The sequence below is a fragment of the Erythrolamprus reginae genome, chromosome 11 (assembly GCF_031021105.1).
Source record: "Erythrolamprus reginae isolate rEryReg1 chromosome 11, rEryReg1.hap1, whole genome shotgun sequence".
Lineage (NCBI taxonomy): Eukaryota > Metazoa > Chordata > Lepidosauria > Squamata > Dipsadidae > Erythrolamprus > Erythrolamprus reginae.
In genome coordinates, this window is record NC_091960.1 from 36559300 (window position 1) to 36583814 (window position 24515).

General features: G+C 40.9%; 1 protein-coding gene and 1 long non-coding RNA gene across 5 annotated transcripts in view; both read right to left on the reverse strand.

Annotated features, from left to right (window-relative positions):
• Positions 1-13563, reverse strand: part of PTP4A2 (protein tyrosine phosphatase 4A2) — a 29264-nt gene extending 15701 nt beyond the window's left edge. Inside the window, exons 1-3 of one of the 3 annotated variants that reach the window (XM_070764454.1) lie at positions 4844-4995; positions 2201-2371; positions 81-766 (exon numbers count right to left, since the gene is read on the reverse strand). In XM_070764454.1, coding sequence (XP_070620555.1) covers positions 81-176 — 96 coding nt within the window. In that variant the 5' untranslated portion in view covers positions 177-766; positions 2201-2371; positions 4844-4995. Of the gene's footprint in view, positions 1-80; positions 767-2200; positions 2372-4843; positions 4996-13155 lie in introns of those variants that run through there. The other 2 variants (XM_070764453.1, XM_070764455.1) reach the window with 2 other exon arrangements.
• Positions 13564-14313: 750 nt separating this feature from the next.
• LOC139174173 (uncharacterized) lies at positions 14314-24473 on the reverse strand. 2 transcript variants are annotated; one of them, XR_011560314.1, is made up of 3 exons: positions 24403-24473; positions 23240-23402; positions 14314-17394 (listed from the first exon to the last, which is right to left on the reverse strand). It is a non-coding gene; the product is annotated as an uncharacterized lncRNA (long non-coding RNA). The 2 variants fall into 2 exon arrangements; XR_011560315.1 differs by lacking the exon at positions 24403-24473 and adding an exon at positions 24276-24378.
• Positions 24474-24515: the final 42 nt, after the last annotated feature.

Below are 24515 nucleotides of genomic sequence, written 5' to 3' on the forward strand. Positions count from 1 at the left end.
TTTTCTTTCTCCTCTCCACTCCTCCATCTCTCAATGCTTTTCCTAACACTTTATACGTCGTAGATTGATGCTCCTCTTACCTCTGTGAATTTGGTGAGGGTCGCATTGGTTGGGTTGTGGGTAATCAGGAAGCGCATAGTCTCGTAAGTGATCTCCACTGGAGCAGGACGGTTCATAATGGCGAAGGGATGGAAGTGTATGAGGGCTAACAAAAATTTAAAAAATCAAATTGTGCAACGTTTCACAGTAGAAAGCATCAAAGACCACTAGAGTGGGGGACTGGTGAGAGCTTTCCTTATTTCCTTGGTCTTGTTCTTCAAAATAATTTTTCACTTTTAAGAAATACTGATTTTCTTGCGCATCTGCTGGAAATTCAACGTCAGCCTCAATCACTGCAGATGGTTCTCCTTCAGATTTTGCAGGTCTCTACTACATGCAAAAAACACAGGCAGCCTTGACTACATTTAGGCACTGGTGAGGCACAAAGAAAATTGCAAGGACGAGTCTTCTCTCCAATGGGGTTCAGCCAGGCTTGGCTTCTCTAGTGTCACTAAGAGGAAGAGGTTTCCAAGGTACAGAAGACAACCCCATATATTTGAGGGTTATCTCTCAGTGTCTCGAGTCTTCAAGGCCAGGTTGAGTGACCCCACGAGGGACCCCGGCCTCCAGCTCACTTCTCGGCCAGGGTGCTGTGCTGGGCCCGGCAGAAGTCTGCCCTGACGCTCAGAATCGCCATAAATGTGTGGCTTGGATTCAAGTGGAAAACCTAAAAGACAAGGAAGACGGTTTCTAGGCTTACAGAGAAGGTAATAATAGGTTTCTACGGAATGCATGTATGAAACATAGAAGACTGACGGCAGAAAAAGACCTCCTGGTCCATCTATTATTATTATTATTATTATTATTATTATTATTATTATTATTATTATTATTATTATTTATTGGATTTGTATGCCGCCCCTCTCCGTAGACTCGGGGCGGCTAACAACAGCAGTAAAACAGTACAACAAAATCCAATACTAAAAAAGCAGTTAAAAACCCATTATATAAAGACCAATCATACATACAAACATACCATGCATAAAATTGTAAATGCCTAGGGGGACAGTGTATCTTAGTTCCCCCATGCCTGGCAGCAGAGGTGGGTTTTAAGCAGCTTACGAAAGGCAAGGAGGGTGGGGGCAATTCTAATCTCTGGGGGGAGTTGGTTCCAGAGGGTCGGGGCCGCCACAGAGAAGGCTCTTCCTCTGGGTCCCGCCAAGCGACATTGTTTGGTTGACGGGACCCGGAGAAAACCCACTCTGTGGGACTTAATTGGTCGCTGGGATTCGTGCGGTAGAAGGCGGTCCCTGAGATATTCTGGCCTGGTGCTATGAAGGGCTTTATAGGTCATAACCAACACTTTGAATTGTGACCGGAAACTGATCGGCAACCAATGCAGACTGCGGAGTGTTGGTGTAACATGGGCATATTTGGGGAAGCCCATGATTGCTCTCGCAGCTGCATTCTGCACGATCAGTCTGCCCTTATACTATTTCCTGTATTTTATCTTACAATGGATATGTTTATCCCAGGCATGTTTAAATTCAGTTACTGTGGATTTACCAACCACGTCTGCTGAAAGTTTGTTCCAAGGATCTACTACTCTTTCAGTAAAATAATATTTCCTCACGTTGCTTTTGATCTTTCCCCCAACTAACTTCAGATTGTGTCCCCTTGTTCTTGGGTTCACTTTCCTATTAAAAACACTTCCCTCCTGGACCTTATTTAACCCTTTAACATATTTAAATGTTTCCATCATGTCCCCCCTTTCCCTTCTGTCCTCCAGACTCTACAGATTGAGTTCATGAAGTCTTTCCTGATACGTTTTATGCTTAAGACCTTCCACCATTCTTGTAGCCCGTCTTTGGACCCGATCAATTTTGTCAATATCTTTTTGTAGGTGAGGTCTCCAGAACTGAACACAGTATTCCAAATGTGGTCTCACAATCTCCCTCTTCCTGCTTGTTATACCTCTAGCTATGCAGCCAAGCATCCTGCTTGCTTTTCCTACTGCCCGACCACACTGCTCACCCATTTTGAGACTGTCAGAAATCACGACCCCTAAATCCTTCTCTTCTGAAGTTTTTCCTAACACAGAACTTGCCAATGCAATACTCAGATGGAGGATTCCTTTTCCCCAAGTGCATGAAAGACTTACATATTACTCGACACATATAACCTTCCACAGATGATACACTCCACTAATTCTCCTTGTATGCAGATTGGGAACTAATTCTGCCTTTCAATGAGACCTTTCGCTTATGGAAAATTTAGTGTCATGATGTGAGAATTGGTCAAGCATATGTGTAGCCGTCACGTCAGGAGGAAGCTGAAAACCAAGAACAGTTCAGTTCACATTTTCACAAGGCAGTGTGTTCCATGACGCACAAATAAAACAAATACCAGGAAATTCTAACCTGCCTCACTTCAGTGTTGATCTTTACCAAGGTTGTGACGTACGTTACCCAAGACAATATACTAAGAAAGGGGCCACATGCTTCAGTAGCCTCTTTAATCACTTCAGAAACCTGTTTACACAATTCCAGATAAGCACCCTTCACCCAGTCTGTACATGGAGAGAGGTTTTTAATCAAAGACAAAAAGCTAGACCTGTCCTGGAAATGCTGAAAACACATACATTTTATGGATTAGGTGTGAAAACAATTTAGATATTGCAAAGGGTTTTGCAGGTGTAGAGATGCCTGCAATAGTCTATCATGCTCACCTACTAGGGAAACGCAACCAAGTGGGTTTCACAATTCTATCCCCACCACATGCAGGTGTGTTCCAAAAGTAATGCAATTTTTTTCAAGTAATTTATTAAACAGATTTGCACAAACACTTAAAATTCTTCAAAGTATTGTCCTTGGGCCTCTACACATTTTTTCCAGCAACTCTGCTATGACCAGTACACACCCTGGAAGGCGTCTTCGGGGACCTCTTGCAAGGTCTTCGTCATGGCTGATTGGATCTCTTCTATGGACGAAAAACGAGCCTTGCCGCAATGCGCTACGAGTCCGCGAGTTCCTGGCCAAACACCAGGTGCCAACGCTGCCCCCTATAGTCCTGACATCGCCCCAGCAGACTTCTTTTTGTTCCCAGCCCTGAAAGGAACCCGTTTTTCATCCATAGAAGAGATCCAATCAGCCGTGATGAAGACCTTGTGAGAGGTCCCCGAAGACGCCTTCCAGGGTGCGTACCGGTCATGGCAGAGTCACTGGAAAAAATGTCCAAGGACAGTACTTTGAAGAATTTTAAGTGTTTGTGAAAATCTGTTCAATAAATTACTTTTTTAAAAATTGCATTACTTTTGGAACGCATCCTGTATAATGGAGAAGGTGGTACAGATATGTGTTGTGCTACTAAGGGCACAGTGCCTTTCAGAATCAAAGATTACTCTGAAGGAAGGAAAGACAGATGTGCAAAAACCATGTGCCACAGAAATTTCCTCACCCTTTCCAGTTTTATTACTACTATTAGGATTTAAAGCTTTAAATCATTAGATGTATGTGACCACAGGTCAGGTCCCAAGTGACATGATCTTCAATTGTGCTGACTGCAGATTATAGCTGAAGTTCAATACGTAGAAAATCCCAGACTGCCAAATATGATGACAATGAAATTAAAAAATAAGGAGGACTCAAAATATTATGATATTTGGAACTTGTTTAATGATTTGTTGGAAAGGAGGAAAACGTAATAATAAATAAACAGAATTGTAAATACTCAACTTATTAATGGAAATGGCATTTTGTATATACTGTAATATGAGAATATAAACATTGTAACTGAGTTACAAAAAAGCTACACAAACTATGGTCAATATGTATTGCTGTAAAAGAACTCTGGAGGTTATATCATATAATTGTTGGTGTGTTGTTTAATGTTTTTGACTTTTGTTTTTTCTTGTTTTTTCCTTTGTATTATATTTTCTTTTTTTTAATGTAAATAACCTAATAAAATATGTGTTAAATTTAAGAAAAAGAAAATCCCAGACTGCCAAGATAAATGGAAAGGGACACATAGAAACATAGAAGTCTGACGGCAGAAAAAGACCTCATGGTCCATCTAGTCTGCCCTTATACTATTTCCTGTGTTTTATCTTAGGATGGATATATGTTTATCCTAGGCATGTTTAAATTCAGTTCCTGTGGATTTATCTACCATGTCTGCTGGAAGTTTGTTCCAAGGATCTACTACTCTTTCAGTAAAATAATATTTTCTCACGTTGCTTTTGATCTTTCCCCCAACTAACTTCAGATTGTGTCCCCTTGTTCTTGTGTTCACTTTCCTATTAAAAACACTTCCCTCCTGGACCTTATTTAACCCTTTAATATATTTAAACTTAATAAAATGTTAGAAAATGTTGGTAGTGTGAAAGGGGATTTTATGGGTCAAAGACTGCTTTGCAATGCAGTTGTTCAATTTTCTCCTTGCCTAGCAATACGTGTAAAGCATTCAGGTCCCCAAGAAACTCAAGTGGTCCAATAGAGGTGAAACCATATTCTACACACTAGGGACTCAATTAACAATACACAGGTAGTTTACAAGTGAGAAGAGATTTATAAAACAACTACTGCTTGCATAAAGGAATGAATGCTCTTGCTATAGCTCTCCTTAACAATCCTTAGGTTTCTAATTGGTAGTTTGTGCAATGGTGCAGAATTTAAACCTACTTTTCATTTTTCCAGCTGCCTATGTCACAATAGGAGCACCTGCAACCACTGTATGATTTTTAAAAAATGATTCAAACCATAGTAACAGAGGTGGCTATGGTGAGCAAGCCCAAATAGAAATGTACCTGTTTATATGTAGCATTGTAACCACAGAAAAATATCACAGGCTAGCAGAGGAAATCATCACTTCAGAAACTGAGATGAGATTACTATTTGCAAACCTGAAACTGAACTAAGTGTATAATGTACTCGCATCAAATAGATTACTGGTAGTGCCCTGTAGAAAAATAATGAAGATTACTATACAGTATATGATTTTTCAAGACCATCTTTAAGACGTGGGTTACAAATTTTAGAAAATACTGTTGGAGGTCCAAATTTCTATGTTACTTATTTTACTTTATGAGAATTGCTTAATAAATATCAAAGTATAATAGAATATATACAAGAAAATATATTAAATAAATATAGAAGAAAATCACGTGCAAAAAGGTCCTTTTTTGATTTATTTTAATTATGATTCTTCTTTACCTTTTTTATTTAAAATATTTCCATTTTACTCTTCTCACAAGAGTCATAAAGCAATTTACTTTTATACCAGCAGACTCTGGATTGTGAAGCTTGATAGTTTCGGTTCTTAAAATTATGGTCACTGCCCATCACTCCAAAACTTTATGGTCACTGCTCATCACTCCAAAATCATTATCACTTTGATTAAACCCCAGCATGGCCATAATTTTTTTAAAAATGGCATGAAAGCAGGAAGTGATATTTTCTCTTTTCTTGCGTATTAAAAACTCTTGTCGGAAGCAGTTATAGGCAGTCTTCAGTTTACAACCAGTCCCTTGATGACTATGTACAGGTTTATTATGGCCACCAAATGGATGCTTTATGGCTCATAAAGCATTCCTCTAAGTTTCAGAAGAAGTCATGCTGCCCCCTCTCTTGCAAACAGATGACCACATGTCAGGCACATGGTTACATGATTGCAACTTGAATATTTTGCCAATTTCCAGTAAAAACACCCTTCCACACAACCATGTTTGCTTTAACAAACAGAAAATATAGAACTCAAAAAACCCCCACAAATCCTCAGAACTTTGGAAAAAATAAGAATGGATAGAGCAGTTTTGGAAGTAATTTAGGAAGTAGATTAGGCAACAGATCAGGAAACCCAGACCTTGGGGATGACATGACATAGGGACAGGAGCATGGTTTAAACATTAGCTAACCTTAGCTCCTTACAGAGTCCTCCCACAAACAGGATAGTCTCCAGCTGCACCGAAACTACAACTGGGAATTTCCAAACAGCATGACCGATGGCAAGGCTAATGGGAACTTTTGAGAACTGTAGTCCTAACACAGGCTAGATAACAGAAGCCCAGGTCGATTAAAAACATAATCAAGCAAGTCCTGGAACAAATACTAAATTTCATTGCTAACAAGACAGAACATTTAAAAAGTATGCTTGGCAATGCTGTCCATTTAATCCAGAAATACTTTCTTTGTGCCCAACCTCTAATTCAGCGTCTTACCAGAATAATAGAGTTGGAAAGGACTTTGGAGGTCAACCCCCTCCTCAAGCAGGAGACTTATGCCATTTCAAACAAGTGGTTCTCCAATCTCTTTTTTAAAAAACCCTCTAGTGATAAAGCACCTACAACAGTGATGGTGAACCTATGGCACACGAGCCGTTGCCCTAGCTCAGCTCCAACGTGCATGTGTGTGCCGGTCAGCTGGTTTTTGGCTTACATAGAGGCTCTGGAAGGGCGTTCTTGGCTTCCAGAGAGCCTCCAGGGGATGTTGGCCTTCTCCGGGTCCTGTCGACTAAACAATGTCGTTTGGCAGGACCCAGGGGAAGAGCCTTCTCTGTGGTGGCCCCGACCCTATGGAACCAACTCCCCCCAGATATCAGAGTTGCCCCCACCCTCCTTGCCTTTCGTAAGCTCCTTAAAACCCACCTCTGTCGTCAGGCATGGGGGAATTGAGATATTCCCTTCCCCCTAGGCTTATAAAATTTATGCATGGTATGTCTGTATGTATGATTGGTTCCTTAAATTGGGGTTCCTTAAATTACTTTTAATATTAGATTTATTTATATTGTCTTTTACTGTTGTTAGCCGCCCCGAGTCTGCGGAGAGGGGCGGCATACAAATCTAATAAATAAATAAAAATAAATAAATTTTGACCCTCCCCCGGCTCCACGGAAGCCTTTGGAGCCTGGGGAGGGTAAAACACGAGCCCACTGGGCCCACCAGAAGTTGGAAAACAGGCCATTTCTGGTCTCCAGAGGGCCTCCAGGAGGGGAGGACAGCTGTTTTCATCTTCCCCACGCATTGAATTATGGGGGTGGGCACTCGCGCATGCGCAATAGCACACCTGCATACTTTTTGGGCACCCGAGGAAAAAAAGCTCCGCCCTCACTCGCCTACAACTTCTGGAGGCAAGTTTACAAGATGCTAATCCTAGTTTTTAGTGTGTGAAAGCAACACCTAGAATACTAGTTTTTAGTGTGTGAAAGCTACACCTCCAGAGGTTTATCTGAATTCAAATTCTATTTCTTGCTGTATTTCATATTTCATTATTTTCCATGTGAGCAATAGGAACTTCCACAAATAGTAACATTAAAAAATTGTGGGGTTCTTTGTGTCAGATCAATAGACATTTTCCAGGATATATTGTGAGTATTGTTTCTTGACGGGAAAATTTTGACATTTTAGAAATAACAGCAGCAGCTTTAGATTGTCGCAAGCTATATTAAACATGATGAAACAGTTCCACCTCTCAACAAGTCCAGAACAAGTATGCAGCCATGTTTTATCAGGATTTTAAAAGTACAAGTCAGATTTCCATTAATTAGCATAGATACAGGTGTATAATTCTCTTTGCATTCAGGTATTTGGACTCTCCTGCAGCTTAACCTCCTATAACAGAAACTAAGCCTTTTCACATTCAGAAGTACGGTAGGTAAACTCTGTTTTCCCTTTCTCTGTAGTAACCTTGTCAGTAACTTAACAACAACTACAGTGGTTCACTTAACAGTGACAAGAACGGTCATAAAATGGAGAAAACTCATTTAGCAACTGGGCTCAGTTGTGGTCGTAAGTTAGGACTACTTGTACTGTTGTAATGTGTCCACCTTCTCTTTCATTTTATTCTTCTGGATATATTCTTAACTTATACAGTGCTCAGAATCATTAGGAATTGGGCAGTCTGTAGATTTAATTTATAAAGTTATAAACTTGGAATTTTAAAAAAAATGATCGATTAGTTTTAGTTAAAAGATCCAGTAATTTACATTCAACAAAGTAAAATACAAATTAAACATTCAAAATAGCCTAATGCCTGCCTACAACTGGAACTACTACTCAGTGATAACTTGGTTTGAGGGGATGTTATGAAGATTGTTCTATATTAAACAATATACTAATAGCATTTCATAATTAGAGATAATTTGCACAAGAATAATTTTTCATTGGGCTATAAACTGAAAAATTAATCTAAATTTAAATGAATCAGGAATACAGGTACTATTAAGTATCTTATTTGCTATGCTGAAAATATTAGCAGCCTAAAAGCAATTATGAAAAAGCAAGATACTGAAATATGTTTTTGTTACTAAATGTAATAGGAAAAGAAACAGAAGGGAGGTGTGTGCACATTTAGGAGTTTATCGACACCTCAGGTTTCTAGGTGTTGGTGCCAAATTTCTAGGAGCTCAGATGGGTTAGGTAGTAAGCTGCTAAGATTCTACACTAAAAATAAAATATTACGGGACTTGTAAAAGAAATATAAAGAACTGTCCCCAACACGTTTGCATTGCAATGATGTATATTTTCTAGAAAACACTGAACGGGGAAATATTTTGGAAAAGTACATCATGCAAATTCTTTAAGATAATATGCATAAGGCAATTTTCAGATTGCACTGGAAAATTTAGGATGCAAATTACCCAATACAAATTAGCCACATCAGTGATGTAGAAGAAAATTTTCCATGGAAAAATAAACACATTGGAAAATTTTACATACTTTAGTAATCTGATTAATGGCACTTTATTTTCAATGTATTATCTATATCAACAGACTTCAACAAACTTTACATCATGTGGAAAAGACCTAGAAACTGCAAATACAGAACTCATTTCTGAACTGTGGAAATAATGCATGAAATTAATTCTGCTAATGAAAGAAATGATTTTGCAGAGTTCCTAGAATTTGCTAAAATTAGCAAATTAATTCCACAGCAAATAATTCAGATCCATAATAAGATTTCCAATTATTCACAATTTTGAGCAATGTGTTTCTAGTATATGCAGTTCCAATTTACAGGAAGGAAAGGTGTGTGGGCAGAATGGAAATAAAATATATTTACAAAAACAACTTTTTCAGCATGTCATCCCTCAAATGTGTTTCACTTGTCAGCCTTTAGAAGCTGGTGGCCCACCATTTCCTATGACCAACATCAACAATTAGGTTTACCCAATGACTAATTATTGGTATACCTGCAGATCACACAGATAAGATAGTATAAATCCATTTTTAGAAATTAAGTTTACTATTTGGAGAACTTTGTGAGGTAAAGATCAAAATGCAGTAAAAGCTTATATATTTTACTGAACAAGCAAGCTATTTAAGATCATTTCCATATTAAGACTATTTATTATTCATCCCACAAACTAAAAGTCCATGTGGCTTAGCATTTTATCAGAAATCAGTATGATAGAATAACAAAATTTCCCCTGTAGTATCCTGTGTGGTAGTTAGAGATAGAAACATATTTCATGCATTGGGTGATCATTGTCAGTAGCTCCAAGTGAACATAATGTTCTATAAAATGGTTATTCTAATGTAAACATTACTGTTGTGTATACTTCAAGATATACCAATTCTTTGAGTGCAATTTTAGGTGCCTTTTTATAAATCAACTACCGGTATCTATAATGCTGCTTTGTTCCATTTCTTTAGCAAAAATCACATTATCTACCAAGTTGAATAAAGTTTCTTATCCTCCCCCACCCCCCCACTACAAAACAGAGGAAATTGCATCTGATCTCCTTCCAGTAACAAAATGCAGAACTTCTGTGCTGTAAGATGAAAGTACCAGTATTCACTCTTCTTTCTTTAGAAAGAAAAACTGGAATTTCTAAATGGCACAAAATTTCTGGATTTTAAGAAATTACAGTAACATTCTAATTGCAAAAAGACAGAATTGAAAATAAAACTGAAATTTCAATTCCAACCTCCTCCCCCAAGTTTGAAAATTGATTTTTTAAAAGTTTAGCACGGTATTTACAAATCAAATAAATTACTTGTTAGTAAAAGTATATTGTAGCATCCTAAAAAGCTTTTCCACCTTACTTCAGACAGAACCACAGAGCCTTTATTCAAATTTCATGACTTTACAGCCCCTATTGTCTCTTTCCTTCTGGGCTCTCAGTTAACCAGCACAATATTCCACAGTGGGGCAAAGTACAGAGACAGGAGCAGATGGTAATTTATATGTACTTTAGCTTTATAGGAACAACTTTTTGTGACAAGCGTTTCTGTTGAGTCATACTCAATTCTCATAGTTTAAATCATTTCCAAGAGTTTGGGCAGGTATATTTGTTAAATATTTAAGAAGCTTAATGACACTTAATTTTTTTAATGAATTAGCTACTCTAATTTTTGGAACAAAACTGCGTAACTCCTTCTGCCGCACGAATCCCAGCGACCGATTAGGTCCCACAGAGTGGGCCTTCTCCAGGTCCCGTCAACTAAACAATGTCGGTTGGCGGACCCCGGGGGAAGAGCCTTCTCTGTGGCGGCCCCGACTCTCTGGAACCAGCTCCCCCCAGAGATTAGAACTGCCCCTACCCTCCTCGCCTTTTGCAAACTCCTTAAAACCCACCTTTCTCGTCAGGCATGGGGGAACTGAGATATCTCCCCCGGGCCTATACAATTTATGTATGGTATGCTTGTGTATATGTCTGTTTAATAATGGGTTTTTAAAAATATTTTAAATTGTAAATTATTAGATTTGTTATAAACTGTTTTTATTGTGTTGTGAGCCGCCCCGAGTCTACGGAAAGGGGCGGCATACAAATCTAATAAATAATAATAATAATAATTCATATTAATATATTTTCTGTGATTATAAAATGAAGATTACTTTTAAAGGAACTTTTCTCTTCAACACCAGTATTTGTACCATTTAAAAAAAAAGACCTTTAAGTAAGCAATTGAAAACAATGCTTTTATTGAGTAAATGTTAAGAGTGAAAAAAAATCAGTCTTCATTATGTTTTTATAAATAAATAAATAACTTCCAGCAGACCTCCAAATTGAATCAACAGGGATCCTATCCTCGGCCATGCCAACCTCATAGAAACAAGCCTTTCTCCTGAAGGACTGACCAAGGCCCATTTCTGCACTTTGAGTCACAAGAGGAGGTGCCTACTTTTCCTTACTACTGCAGTTCTGAGTCACAACCACTTCTGCTCATTCAACAGGAAGTGGGCAACTCTTCTCTTCATTTACAATTTACTCAAGAGCTAACACTGAAACTAGCAACCTGTCCATGGAGACTGAAACTGAGACAAAAAAAAGTTACAAACAAACAAACAAAAAGGAATGGTAGCTAATCACTGAATACAAATATTGATGTACTGTATACCATTTTTCCCCCTAGGCTTATAAAAGACCTTTACCCCTGGGAATATTTTAGCCCTAATGGACGGACTGCCTCGACTCCCCATTAGAGTCTGCGGAGAGGGGCAGCATACAAATCCAATAAATAAATAAAATAAAATAAATAGCTGTCTCTGCTGGGCTTTCCCACCCAACTTTGCTATCCCATTTCTAACTCTCTCTCTCTCACACACACACACTCGTTCTGTTTGCACTCCCTCCTTGGCCTTTGAACTAGCAAGAAGGCCCATGCCTGCTGTAATATGGGCAGCCGCTCCAAATTCGACTGCAGGAAATATGACTTCAGTAACCGAGTAGTTGACGCATGGAACTCACTACCAGACTCTGTAGTATCATCTCCCAGCCCCCAAAACTTTACCCTTAGACCAGTGTTTCCCAAACTTGGCAATTTGAAGATGGCTGGACTTCAACTCCCAGAATTCCCCAGCCAGCCATCTTCAAATTGCCAAGTTTGGGAAGCACTGACTCTGTACTATTGACCTCTCCCAATTATCAAGTGGTCAGTAAGGGGTGTGCATAAGTGCACCAGCATGCCTTCCGTCCCCTGTCCTTACTGTTTCTTTATTTTTATTTTTATTATTTATTAGATTTGTATACCGCCCCTCTCTGCAGACTTACTTGTTGCATGTACATATGAATATTGTTACTTCTAATACTTTCCTATTTTTCCCCCTTTCAAATTTTAGACTTTTACTAGCATCATGTATTTTAAATACACCGCTCAACAAAATAAAGGGAACATTGAAACAACACAATAGAACTCCAAGTCAATCAAACTTCTGTGAAATCGAGCTGCCCACTTAGGAAGCAACACTGACCGAAGGTCAATCTCACATGCTGTGATGCAAATGGAATAGTTCAACGAGATTATTTCATTCATTCAGATCTAGGACGTGTTCATTTTTTTGGAGCTGTATTTTATTGACCAAACAAACCAAATAAATAAAGAGGCTTCAGCTCCAAACTCCCACCCTATTGTTACATAACCACCGGCTCTTAGCACAGGGCCTTAGAGCCGTGACTGCCTCCCTGCCCAGCCTCCATTTTGTCCTCCTTCCCAACTGGGGCGCCGGGCCACAGGTGGCTCCAGCAAGAGCTCGGCCGCCCCCGCCTCTCCCTCCATCCCGGGGGCGCTCCAGGCGAAACGCTTCTCGGCCGTCCCGGCTGCCCTTTGCCTTCCTCCCGCCTCCCGTTCTCTTCCTTAAGCGGCCGGGCTCCCTCCTCGCTGACCCGGGCTGCCATCTTTGCCTCCAAGGGCAGCCGCGCTCCGAAAGCCCGGCTCTCGGGAAGGAGGGAGAGAGAAGGTCACTTGCACACCCTTCCTCGGACCTGCCCATGTCCGGCTGAATCCCCACAAAGGCCTCTCTCCCATCCCGGCCAGGCCTTCCTCAGCGCTGCCTGGGCCTTCGTGAGGGACCCATTTCTCGACCATGTCAGTTTGACTTCAATTCCCAGAATTCTTCAGGCAGCGTCAATGGCTGGGGGATTCTGGGAGTTGAAGTCCGCACCTCTTCAAACGGACATTGCCTCAGAGAAAGGAAAGCGGCCCCAGACGAGGCCCCGCCGCCGGCTCGTCTTCCCGCCCCGCAGCCCCCCAAGTGCTCCCGGAGCTCGCGCGCCTCCAATGTCACCCCGCGTCCCTTCTTCCCCTTCGTTCCCCACAGCCAACGGCTTCGGAGCGCCCCCCTGCCCGCCCGCCCGCGGCCTCCCTCCGGCGCCCGCCGCCGCCGCCACCGCCGCGCTTACCCACCGGCAGCATTGAAGGGCCAGGCGCTGAGCGGGCCGGGCGCCTCCCACACGGCCTGGGCGGGGAGGCCCCTCTGCCTGCGTCAGGGCCAGAGCCGAGGCCGAAGGGGAAGTCAGCCGGGCCGGGGCCGCCTGCCCGCGATGCGACGTCACCGCGCCCAGCCTCGAAGCCGGAGCTGGCCGGCGGGAAGGCAGTGACGGCAGCAGCAGGAGCGGCGGCCGCGCTTTCGCGACTCCCCTCAGCCGGGCCACACACACACACACACACAAACAGAGGCAGGAGGCCGCCCACCAACCACAAGGCCCGCCGGCGAAGCCGCCCCGCCCAGGTGCGCCTGCGCGGCGCCCTGGTCGAAGGGACGGCCCAGTTGCCTCGGCGCCGCCTTCTTCCCCCCCCCCCCCCGCCCCTCTTCCCCCTTCCTGCCCGTGCGTCACATTTCACGCGGGCTCGGGAGCCCCGCCTCTTCCTCTTCGGGCGGAGGCACGTGGGCGCCCCTGGCGGGAGGCCCTGGAAGCTGCGATGGGGCACCACGAGGAAATCCCCAGCTGGGACGTCGGGTAACCATTTTGGAGGGAGCCCCGGTCAAGGCTCTTTACCGTGGGGGTTCTCTAGACTAGAGCAGTGTTTCCCAACCTTGGCCACTTGAAGATATTTGGACTTCAACTCCCAGGATTCCCCAGCCAGCACTGCTGCTCTAGATAGGCTTACAAAAATTAGAAAAGTTCCTGTAGTGACCATTCAAAGGGGCTGCATAGAATAGAATAGAATTCCTTATTGGCCAAGTGTGATTGTCTATGCTTGTAGTCAGTCTGTGTGGTCTTTTTGCAGCAGCTGAGTATGTGGTTGATAGTTTTATTCTGTTTCTTTACAGAGTCTGTACTTTGGATCGTCTGTTGACTTTTCAATTCTGGCTTTAAAAGCATTCGTTCTAATTATTATTATTATTATTATTATTATTATTATTATTATTATTATTATTATTATTATTATTATTACAGTATTATTATTTATTAGATTTGTATGCTGCCCCCCTCCGTAGACTCGGGGAGGCTCACAGCAATAATAAAACCATGTACAACAAATCTAATATTTAAAGTAACTAAAAAACCCTTTACACACAAACATACCATGCATAAACTATATAGGCTGGGGGGAGATTTTTTATTTTATTTTATTCATTTGTCCAATACATAAATACATAGGAAGAAAAATAGACAATAGATGTCTCAATAATGGCCTGTTCTTGTGCAGCCAGTATCAGTCCTTCTGTTTGTTGTTGTTGTTATTTAGATTTGTATGCCACCCTTGTCCGAAGACACAAGGCGGCTCACAAGCTATGTGCTAGAACTGAGCTAGGGCAACGGCTTGTGTGCACGGCTGATATGGCTCCATGTGGCACATGTGCCATATTTTCGCCATCCCTGACCTAAACCAGTGGTTCTCAACCTTTTCTTCACCATGGGCCCCCTTTAAATACCTTTTATGGCCATGGACCATGGCCATGAGCTTCCAAGACAACTCAAGGGTTAAATCATAGCATTTCACAAGCCTTCACAGACTTCTGTGATCGGGAACACACACACACAAACCCCTCAGGGGTGCACAGACCAGAGATTGAGAACCATTGCACCAAAACAGCAGCTTTGGAAAGCGCTCAAGCAGTAGTGGTATTAGGGTGGAAGGACAGCAATAAATGGACAATCCAGAATTGGTACTGGTACAGGGTGGACCACATCCACTTCGAAATTATGGAAATAAGATTAAATAACTTTGATGAAAATAAATTGGAGAAACTGATGGCACGATGGAATAAGGTGAAAGATTATATCTTAAGTAGAATATATGACGACAGTGTGAAAAATAAACTCCAATCACTTTTTGTATGTAAAGAAATGTAAACCGGAGCCAAGGAAGAAATTGAAATTTACTGTAAATAATTTAGATTTAGATTAGATTAGATTTATAGGATTTATATGCCGCCCCTCTCCGCAAACTCGGGGCGGCTCACAACAATAATAAAAAAAACAGCACAGTACATAATACCAAATCCAATGCCCACCAATCTAATTACAATTTAAAATTAGTAATCTCATAAAAACAGTATATATAAAAACAGGCACACAGTCAATCAATCAACAAAGCAACATGGGCAAGGGGGAGGTGTTTTAGTTCCCCCATGCCTAAATGGTGGAGGGGTTTATTGGTGTTGGGCACTTTTTCTTTAAGATTTTTTTGTTTGTTGTGATAAAAATTTAATTAAATTTTTTTAAAAAAAAAAAAGAATAGAAAAAAAGAGAACCATTGCTCCAAACTAAAACTATCTCAGATATACCATGGAGGAAAGTGGGAGCTTATGTCCTGTAGCATTAACATATGGCAAAGATACCTTTGTCCTCCTGCCATAAAACCTGACTTTACAATCCAGGACAGAATATTTCCTCTTTGGTATCGATGGAAAATTACAGAAGGCACCTGCTTGGGTAAATAGGTCGCAAACAGGTTTGTTTTCCTCCAAGCTAACACATCATGCGTGGAGAGAGTGTGTGGGGGAAAAGGCTTTCATTTTTTCCAAAATTCTGAATGCATAGCACTTAATTTAAGGTATTTTATCAGCTAGTGTCACTCCTCACGTGATTTGTTTGGCTTTGGCTTAATTTGTGTGACAGCCTCTTGTTGTGGTTTGTAAACTGTAGTTTATATTTTAAAAACCCAGCTCACATTAGGTTATCCAGGAAAGTGTGTTTAAACATATTGTGCATTGCCAACTAAAAACCATCACGATGTTTATTTAAATATTTACATTATAATTGACTGCCTCTTATAGTTGGGTGGGGATTTTTTCCCCCCCATTGCCCTAAGACATGGCTGCCTTATGTCCCATTTTACACTCAAGCTATACACAACACACCCCTGGAAAAAGTAAGAAAAAACACTGAATAGTGTCGCGCCATTGTGACACAGTTCAGATTTCTGCCTTAGGTATACTGTTGGAGAGTTATTTATTTGATATTTTTATTTATGTAATAAACCTACAGGCCATGTCATCTGTATATAGTTCACACCAAGACAACTAGACACAAGAACAGTTTTTTTCTGAACGCCATCGCTCTGCTAAACAAATAATTCCCTCTGCTCCTCTACTAACAAGACTGCAAAACAAGTCGACTGGGAGGTGGCCTGTTTAAGACAACTAGGCACAAGCACAGTTTTCCCCCGAACGCCATCACTCTGCTAAACAAATAATTCCCTCAACACTTTCAGACTTTTTACTAAATCTGCACGTCTATTTCTACTAGTTTTTCTCATCATTCCTATCATCCTTTTCCTCCCATGTTGAAGGTATGACTGTAACTTGTTGCTTATATCCTAAGATTTTTATTAATATTGCTTCTTCATTGCTTATTTGACCCCTATGACAATCATTAAGTGTTGTACCACATGATTCTTGACAAATGTATATTTTATTTTATGTCCACTGAGAGCATATGCACCAAGACAAATTCCTTGTGTGTCCAATCACACTTGGCCAATAAAATTCTATTCTATTCTATTCTCATAGACATGAATCAGGGTGGCTAACAAGTAAACAACAGTAAAAGAACATAAAAACAACCTGAATTAAAAACATTATCTAACTCCCAGGAGATGCTTTGCCTAGACTGCTGCTGCCGATCCCAGCATGTAAATAACAACTTAGAGAGACAGGATCCTCTGAAGTGTGTCTCTAACTGATAAGAAACAGAAAAAAGGAAAAACCACACACACAAAATGCTGCATTCTGGCCTCATAGTGTTTGGGTATATGACTAGTTCACATAATCATTTTACTGTCGATGTTTCAATGACTCCAAGTCAGATCTCAGCAGCTTTACATTCTGTAAGTTGCCCTTTTTAAAAAATATATATTTTTATTGAATTAAAATACATATATACACATTTACAAAAATATAAGATAAATAATCGAACCATAAATCGAAACAAGACAAAACTAACACGTACAAACAAAAAATAATCCTAGTTAATATAGTTAATTACTTATTTAAGTACACTAAACAATAATAACAATAACAGTAAACAAATAACATAATATATATTATTTACATTTAAATTCTCTTGTGAGGGGGAAAGTTATACGTCATCTTCTAATTTCAAGTTATCTTCTGGTGAAGTATGCCATCGGTATCCACTATTTTTTCCTTTTGGTTATCCATAGTCTTCGGAGAGGGGCGGCATACAAATCTAAGTAATAAATAAATAAATAAATAAATATATTTTTAATTATTTTTATTTTCTTAACCAGCAACCGATTAGGTCCCACAGAGTTGGCCTTCTCCGGGTCCCGTTGACTAAACAATGTTACCCTGGCGGGAAGAGCCTTCTCTGTGGCGGCCCCGACCCTCTGGAACTAGCTCCCCCCAGAGATTAGAACTGCCCCCTACCTTCCTTGCCTTTCGCAAACTCCTCAAAACCCACCTTTGTCGTCAGGCATGGGGGAACTGAGATATCTCCCCCGGGCCTATACAATTTATGTATGGTATGTTTGTATGCATGTCTGCTTAATAATGGGGGTTTTTAAAAATATTTTAAATTGTAAATTATTAGATTTGTCATGAACTGTTTTTTATTGTGTTGTGAGCCGCCCCGAGGCTACGGAGAGGGGCGGCATACAAATCTAATAAATGAATGGATGGATGGATGGATGGATGGATGAATAAATAAATAATAATTTATTAGATTTGTATGCTGCCCCTCTCCGAAGATGAAGAGGAGGTCGAGGGAGGAGGAGGAGACATTAAGCCACAAATATGCCTTTTCCTGCATGTTGTGAAAGCTGTTCTGTGGCAATTATTTTGATGAAACTTTGGAGAAGGGGATTTCCAAAAGCCTCCTGGAATTCCAGCCACAGCCTAATCTACCAAATTTCCCCCGCCCACGTTTAGTGGGACTCCAAGAATGATGAAGCTTGTTGGCAGAAACTACGCTGCTGCTCCGGCACAAGTCGTTCTTCTTGATTCTAGGAAGTTTCATTCCACAGTGTTTTCCACAAATTGAGCCAGAACACATGCTTCGCTATTGGTAACCTTGGGGATCATAAAGCCATTCATTGTATAGGTCACTTTGAAGGTGGGCTGTGCCGGGATCAGATTAAGTCAATCAACATGCACTGAGGTCCTATGCAAAACGCACAGTAAAAACAGTAAAATAGTAAAAAAAAGGGAAGTGTTTTTAATAGGAAAGTGAACCCAAGAACAAGGGGACACAATCTGAAGTTAGCTGTGGGAAAGATCAAAATATTATTTCACTGAAAGAGTAGTAGATCCTTGGAACAAACTTCCAGCAGACGTGGTTGGTCAATCCACAGGAACTGAATGTAAACATACCTGGGATAAACATAGATCCATTGTAAGATAAAATACAGGAAATAGCATAAGGGCAGACTAGATGGACCATGAGGTCTTTTTCTGCCGTCAGTCTTCTATGTTTCTATAAACAATAAGACCTCTCTGCTGAATGATATTTAAGAATAGAATAGAATAGAATAGAATTCTTTATTGGCCGAGTGTGATTGGACACACAAGGAATTTGTCTTTGGTGCAGATGCTCTCAGTGTGCATAAAAGAAAAAAAGATACATTTGTCAAGAATCATGTGGTACAATACTTAATGATTATCATAGGGGTCAAAGAAGCAATGAAGAAACAACATTAATAAAAATCTTAGCATACAAGCAACAAGTTACAGTCATACGGTCCTAAGTGGGAGGAAAAGGATGATAGGAATGATGAGAAAAAAAATAGTAGAAATAGAAGTGCAGACTTAGTAAAATGTTTGACAATCGGGCTTTTGAGGACATGGCAATTAACGCCAAGCACTTATTTCAGGGTTCAAAAAAATATAGAAAAAGAAAGAAGAGTAGTGTCAGGTTCTTACTCTAGCAATCCATATCTATCTATCTATCTATCTATCTATCTATCTATCTATCTATCATCTATCTATCTATCTATCATCTATCATCTATCTATCTATCTATCATCTATCTATCTATCATCTATCTATCTATCTATCTATCATCTATCTATCTAATCTATCTATCTATCTATCTATCTATCTAATCTATCTATCTATCTATCTATCTATCTATCTATCTAATCTATCTATCATCTATCTATCTATCTACCTACCTACCTATTGGATTTTTATGCCGCCCCTCTCCGAGGACTCAGGGCGGCTCACAACATATAAATATACAATATACAATATCTTAATCCAATTAACTAATTAATTAATCTACTGTATGTGTGAGCACTCTTTCTCTCCTCCTGCCTCGCTCCACCTACCTACCTACCTACCTATTTTTCAAACTTGCCAACTTTAAGATGTGTGGACTTTACCTCCCAGAATTCCCAATCCAACAAGCAAAGTCAAAGAGGGAAGACAGATTTTTTTTTTAACGACTGTTACAGCATTGTAAAAAAATATATAGAAAAATTAAGCATGACCCACTTAAGAACCACTCTGATTAGCAAAGAAATTCTGGTCCCAATTGTGGTCATAAGTCAATAACTTAATTGTACTTGGAAAGATAATTATTTGACACCACATTATTATTATTATTAATAATAATAATAATAATAATAATAATAATAATCGAGCTGCAACGACTCTGGCATAAGCCAGTGAAAGTGGTCCCAGTGGTCCTTGGCACGCTGGGCGCAGGGCCAAAGGATCTTAGTGGACATTTGAAAACCATCGGAATTGACCAAATCTCCATCTGTCAATTGCAAAAGGCGGCTTTACTGGGATCTGCACACATAATTCGCTGCTACATCACGCAGCCCTAGGTGCTTGGGAAGCGCCCGACTGGTGATGAAATACGAAATCCAGCATAGTGATCTCGTTTGCTGTGTTGTACTGACATAATAATAATAATAATAATAATAATAATAATAATAATAATAATAATAATAATATTTGTATGCTGCCCTTCTCTGAAGATTCATGGCTTGGCTGCAATTGAGCAAAAAGAGGGGTCAAATTTAGGAATGGTGGGGAAAATTAGATAATGGTGTATAATAACCAGTTAACTCATCGTGAGCCAGATGAATGCCACCATTAGAGGGATACAAGCTGTGCCTCTGCTTAACGTCATTTCAGTTTCTGCCAGCAGAGGGCAGCAGAAAACTGCTTTCCTGCTCTACCAAATGATAAAAGTAATCGTCAGTCTTCCACGGTCCTTCCACACCCATCAAGAACACTGAAGGTTGCAATGGTAGGGCAGGTGGGACCGTGACTTAAATCAGGGGGTCTCCAAGCTTGGCAACTTTAAAACTTGTGGACTTCAACTTCCCCATGTTGGCTGTTAAAGTCCACAAGTCTTAAAGTTGCCAAGTTTGAAGAGCCCAGGCTTAGACATTAGGGGGATGGAATTGATCCAAAGATACTGTGCTCAGTTCTGGGGGGCCCAATTTAAAAAGGACATTGATAAACTAGAGCAAGTTCAGAGGAGAGTTATAAGGATGGTGAGTGGTCTGGAAACCATGTCCTATGAGGAACGGTTAAAGGATCTAAGGAGGTTCACCAGAAGAGCCCTTCACTCCTCTACCCGTAACTGAATTCCCTACGAAACTAGACTTACAATCCTGGGCCTAGAAAGCTTAGAACTACGACGCCTTAAACATGATCTAAGTATTGCCCACAGGATCACATGCTGCAATGTCCTGCCTATCAAAGACTACTTCAGCTTCAACCACAACAACACAAGAGCACACAACAGATTCAAGCTTAACATTAACCGCTCGAAACTTGACTGTAAAAAATACGACTTTAGTCATTGAGTTGTCGAAGCGTGGAACTCATTACCGGACTCCGTAGTATCATCCCCTAACCCCCAACACTTTACCCTTAGATTATCCACGGTTGACCCTTCCAGATTCCTAAGAGGTCAGTAAGGGGCGTGCATAAGCGCACTAGAGTGCCTTCCGTCCCCTGTCCTATAGTCTCTCCTATATCTCATATTTCTTCTCTACTATGTCTTCTATAACCTTCATTGTGTATTATTGTGTATTGGACAAAATAAATTAAAAATTTTTGAAAAATGTCTGCAAAGGAGAAGACTGAGAGGAGACTTGACAGCTGTCTACAAATATCTGAAGGGCTGGCACAGAGCAGAGGGGTCAGCATTGTTCTCCTTAGCACATGGAAGGACTAGAAACAATGGAATGAAGCTGCAAGGGAGGAGATTTAGATGAGATATCAGAAAAAACTTTCTAAGAGTAAAGGTGATAAACCAGTGGAACAGTTTGCCACAGGAGGTGGTGGGCTCGCCTTCACTGGAGGTCGTCAAACAGAGCCTGGACAATCATCTTTCTGGGATGGTTTGATGAATCCTGCAATGAGCAGGGGGTCGGACCTGATGACCCTGGAGGTCCCTTCCAACTCTATGATTCTATGATTCTATTGGAGGAGAGAACTGTTGCACTACACAACTTGCTGGTCCTGGGGGGAGGGTCAAAAAAGGCAAAATGCAGGAATCAACAAGGGCGGTGAAAATATTTACTGACCCCTCGCATCCTGGACATAAACTGCTTCAAGTCCCACCCTCAAAACGTTGCTACAGAGCACTGCACATCAAGACAACTAGACACAAGAACAGTTTTTTCCCAAACGCCATCACTCTGCTAAACAAATAATTCCCTCATCATTGTCAAACTATTTACTAAGTCTGCACTTCTATTTCTACTAGTTTTTTCTCATCATTCCTATCATCCTTTTCCTCCCACTTAGGACTCTATGACTGCAACTTGTTGCTTGTATCCTAAGATTCGTATTAATATTGATGGTTTCTTCATTGCTTATTTGACCCCTATGACAAGCATTAAGTGTTGTACCACATGATTCTTGACAAATGTCTCTTTTTCTTTTATGCACACTGAGAGCATATGAACCAACTTTAGCAATCGAGTTGTCGAAGCGTGGAACTCATTACCGGACTCCGTAGTGTCATCCCCAAACCCCCAACATTTTACCCTTAGACTATCCATGATTGACCTTTCCTGGTTCCTAAAAGGTCAGTAAGAGACGTTCATATGTGCACCAGTGTGCCTTCCATCCCTGGTCCAATTGTCTCTCCTTTATCTCATATATCTTTTCTTCCATTCCTATATCTTTTCCTCTATTCTTCATTGACATATTTTATTCCTATATCTTTCCTTCTATCCTTTCTTTGATATATATTACTACATGTCTATTCCCTTTAACCTTTATTGTGTATTGGACTAACTAACTAAATATTATTATTATTTATTAGATTTGTATGCCGCCCCTCTCCGAAGACTCGGGGCAGCTCACCACAACAATAATACTATTATTATTATTATTATTATTATTATTATTATTATTAAGATTTGTATGCCGCCTCTCTCCGAAGACTCGGGGCGGCTAACAACAATATAAAAAGACAATGTAAACAAATCTAATATTAAAAGACAATCTAAAAAACCCCAATTTAAAGAACCACTCATACATACAAGCATACCATGTATAAATTCTATAAGCCTAGGGGGAAGGGAAATTTCAATTCCCCCATGCCTGACGACAGAGGTGGTTTTAAGGAGCTTGCAAAAGGCAAGGAGGGTGGGGGCAACTCTGATATCTGGGGGGCAGCTGGTTCCAGAGGGTCTGGGCCGCCACAGAGAAGGCTCTTCTCCTGGGTCCTGCCAAATGACATTGCTTAGTCAACGGGACCCGGAGAAGGCCAACTCTGTGGAACCTAACCGGTTGCTGGGATTCGTGCAGCAGAAGGCTGTCCCGGAGATATATATAGTGTACAAATCCAATATTAAATAAAAAGCTAAATTTAAAACCCATAAATATTAAAAACAATAGTTACTGCACAATCATACTGTTCTCATGTATTACAGTCAGAAAAAAGGTGGTGGTGGGGGAAGAGATAGTGAGTCCCCCCGTGCCTGGCGACATAGATAGGTCTTCAACATCTTGCGGAAGACGGGAAGAGTGGGGGCAATTCGAATCTCCGTGGGGAGTTGATTCCAGAAGGCTGGGGCTCCCACAAAGAAGGCTCTTACCCTGGGTCCTGTCAGATGGCATTGTTTAGTTGAGGGCACCTGGAGAAGGCCGACTCTGTGGGACCTGATTGGCCGCTGGGATTCGTCCCACAGGTATTCTGGTCCGATGCCATGTAGGGCTTTATAGGTCATTGTAGTCTGCGGAGACGGGCGGCATACACATCTAATAAATAATAATAATAATTACCAACACTATATCATTTCTACTATTCTTTGATATATTTTACTACGTGTTATATTCTCTATAACCGTCATTGTGTATTGGACTAAATCAGTGTTTCCCAACCTTGGCAACTGGAAGATATCTGGACTTCAACTCCCAGAATTCCCCAGCCAGCATTTGCTGGCTGGGGAATTTATTTACTTATTTATTTATTAATCAGATTTGTATGCCGCCCCTCTCCGCAGACTCGGGGCGGCTCAAGGCAATAATAATACAATGTAAACAAATCTGATATTTAAGTTAATTTAAAACCCCAATTTAGAAACTAATCATACATACTAGCATACCATGCATAAATTCTATAAGCCTAGGGGGAGGGAATGTCTCAATTCCCCCATGCCTGACGACAGAGGTGGGTTTTAAGGAGCTTACAAAAGGCAAGGAGGGTGGGGGCAACTCTGATATCTGGGGGGAGTTGGTTCCAAAGGGTTGGGGCCGCCACAGAGAAGGCTCTTCCCCTGGGTCCCGCCAGGTAACATTGTTTAGTCGACGGGACCCGGAGGAGACCCACTCTGTGGGACCTAACTGGACGCTGGGATTTGTGCGGCAGAAGGCGGTCCGGGAAATATTCTGGTCCGGTGCCATGAAGGGCTTTATAGGTCATAACCATTTCTGGGAATTGAAGTCCAGATATCTTCCAGTTGCCAAGGTCGGGAAACACTGGACTAAATAAATAAATACATTAAATAAAATAAATAAACACTTGGCCAATAAAGAATTCTATTCTATTCTATTCTGAGATTACCCGAAGGAGAGGTCGAATAAATTACATTAGGCCAACGAAACAGACTGAAATAAATGCAGCTTTCTCACACGTGACTTAAAGGCCGGTCTCTGCACTGCATTTCCCCCGAATAACATTTGCCCCGCTACAAAGCGCCATTTGTGTGTGGCGTTTTCCCCCCTTGCATGGAGAACAAGGACAGCCTCCATGACGCACCATTCGGCCTCCCGCAACAATCCACCCAGGAAGGCACCACGTGCTCCACCCCGACAAAGAGAGCTCGCTTCCTCCTGACGCGCATGTGCGCGGAGCAAAAAAAATTAAAAAAA